This window comes from Verticillium alfalfae, genomic scaffold, assembly GCF_000150825.1.
Source record: "Verticillium alfalfae VaMs.102 supercont1.12 genomic scaffold, whole genome shotgun sequence".
Classification (NCBI taxonomy): Eukaryota; Fungi; Ascomycota; class Sordariomycetes; order Glomerellales; family Plectosphaerellaceae; genus Verticillium; species Verticillium alfalfae.
Window position 1 is genome coordinate 386,987 of NW_003315027.1, and position 1,051 is coordinate 388,037.

Below are 1,051 nucleotides of genomic sequence, written 5' to 3' on the forward strand. Positions count from 1 at the left end.
AATTTGGGAGACGCATAAGGCCACCATTCGGAAGCTGTATTTGGAAGAGCGCAAGCCGCTGAAAGATGTGATCCGCATCATGCATGAGCGTCATGGCTTCCAGGCAACGTCAGTCTTCTTTTGACTGCAGCCCCGTGGTATACTGACCAGACTTAGTCCCAAGATGTATAAGACAAGATTTACTCAGTGGGGCTTCGCCAAGAACAACACCGAGAACGAAGTCAAACACCTCCTTTCGATGAAGTTTGAAAGAGACGCAGAGGGAAAGGTCTCCGAATTCATCCGTAACGGCAAGGTAGTGAACCTGGCAACCTACCTTAAACGGAAAGGCGTTACCGAGTATGACCTCGTTGATTTTGAAACGACATCGCGGCTGCCTGCACACGTTCGGTGCCGTACGCCATCGCCACCGCCATCTCCAGCCCCCGGCTATCTAAGGTCACCCGACCTTATACGGGCGCAGGAGATCCTCGTGGGCAATATGCGGAAGACTCTAATTCATTGCCAACAAATAGAATCCAGAAAACCCTTCCAGAACGGATGGAGCTCCCTGCTCTTATGGGGTGCCGAGTCGAGCGGCATGCTTTATCAAGCCGGCAAGCTCTTCGGGCGGAGTCAAGACAGCCAGGCCGGCGACCTACTCATGCGAGCGTTTCAGCGCCTTGAGGTTGACCTTCAGCATCTATCAACACAGGGCACTAAAGAGTTGCTCTTCTGTTTATCATATCAAAATCCGGGCATGACGACGGCCCTATCCAAGTATCTCGCCGCATACTCAATGACGAATTATGCACGGCTACACCCACTACGCCTCATCTTCTCTAGCCTATACGAGGTACTCAGGAAACATGGGCCTGCCGCCTTATCCGACCTGGTATGGAGTGCGATGCCTACGCTAGCTGAAGAGCTCGAGACTATTCACGGACAGCACTCTCCCCTAGCCGTTCGGACCTGGATCGACCTATCCATTCTCTACAACCATCCAACCCATATCGCCTATCATCTCTACGCGATTTGGGACACTGAATCAGATGACGCAGCGCAGCGCAGA

General features: G+C 52.6%; 1 protein-coding gene across 1 annotated transcript in view; it reads left to right on the forward strand.

Annotated features, from left to right (window-relative positions):
* Window positions 1–163: 163 nt before the first annotated feature.
* VDBG_08349 (conserved hypothetical protein) overlaps window positions 164–1,051 on the forward strand; it is a gene marked incomplete at both ends in the record, with an annotated part of 1,080 nt that continues 192 nt past the window's right edge. Inside the window, one exon of the mRNA XM_003001258.1 lies at window positions 164–874. Coding sequence (XP_003001304.1) covers window positions 164–874 — 711 coding nt within the window. The remainder of the gene's footprint in view (window positions 875–1,051) is intronic.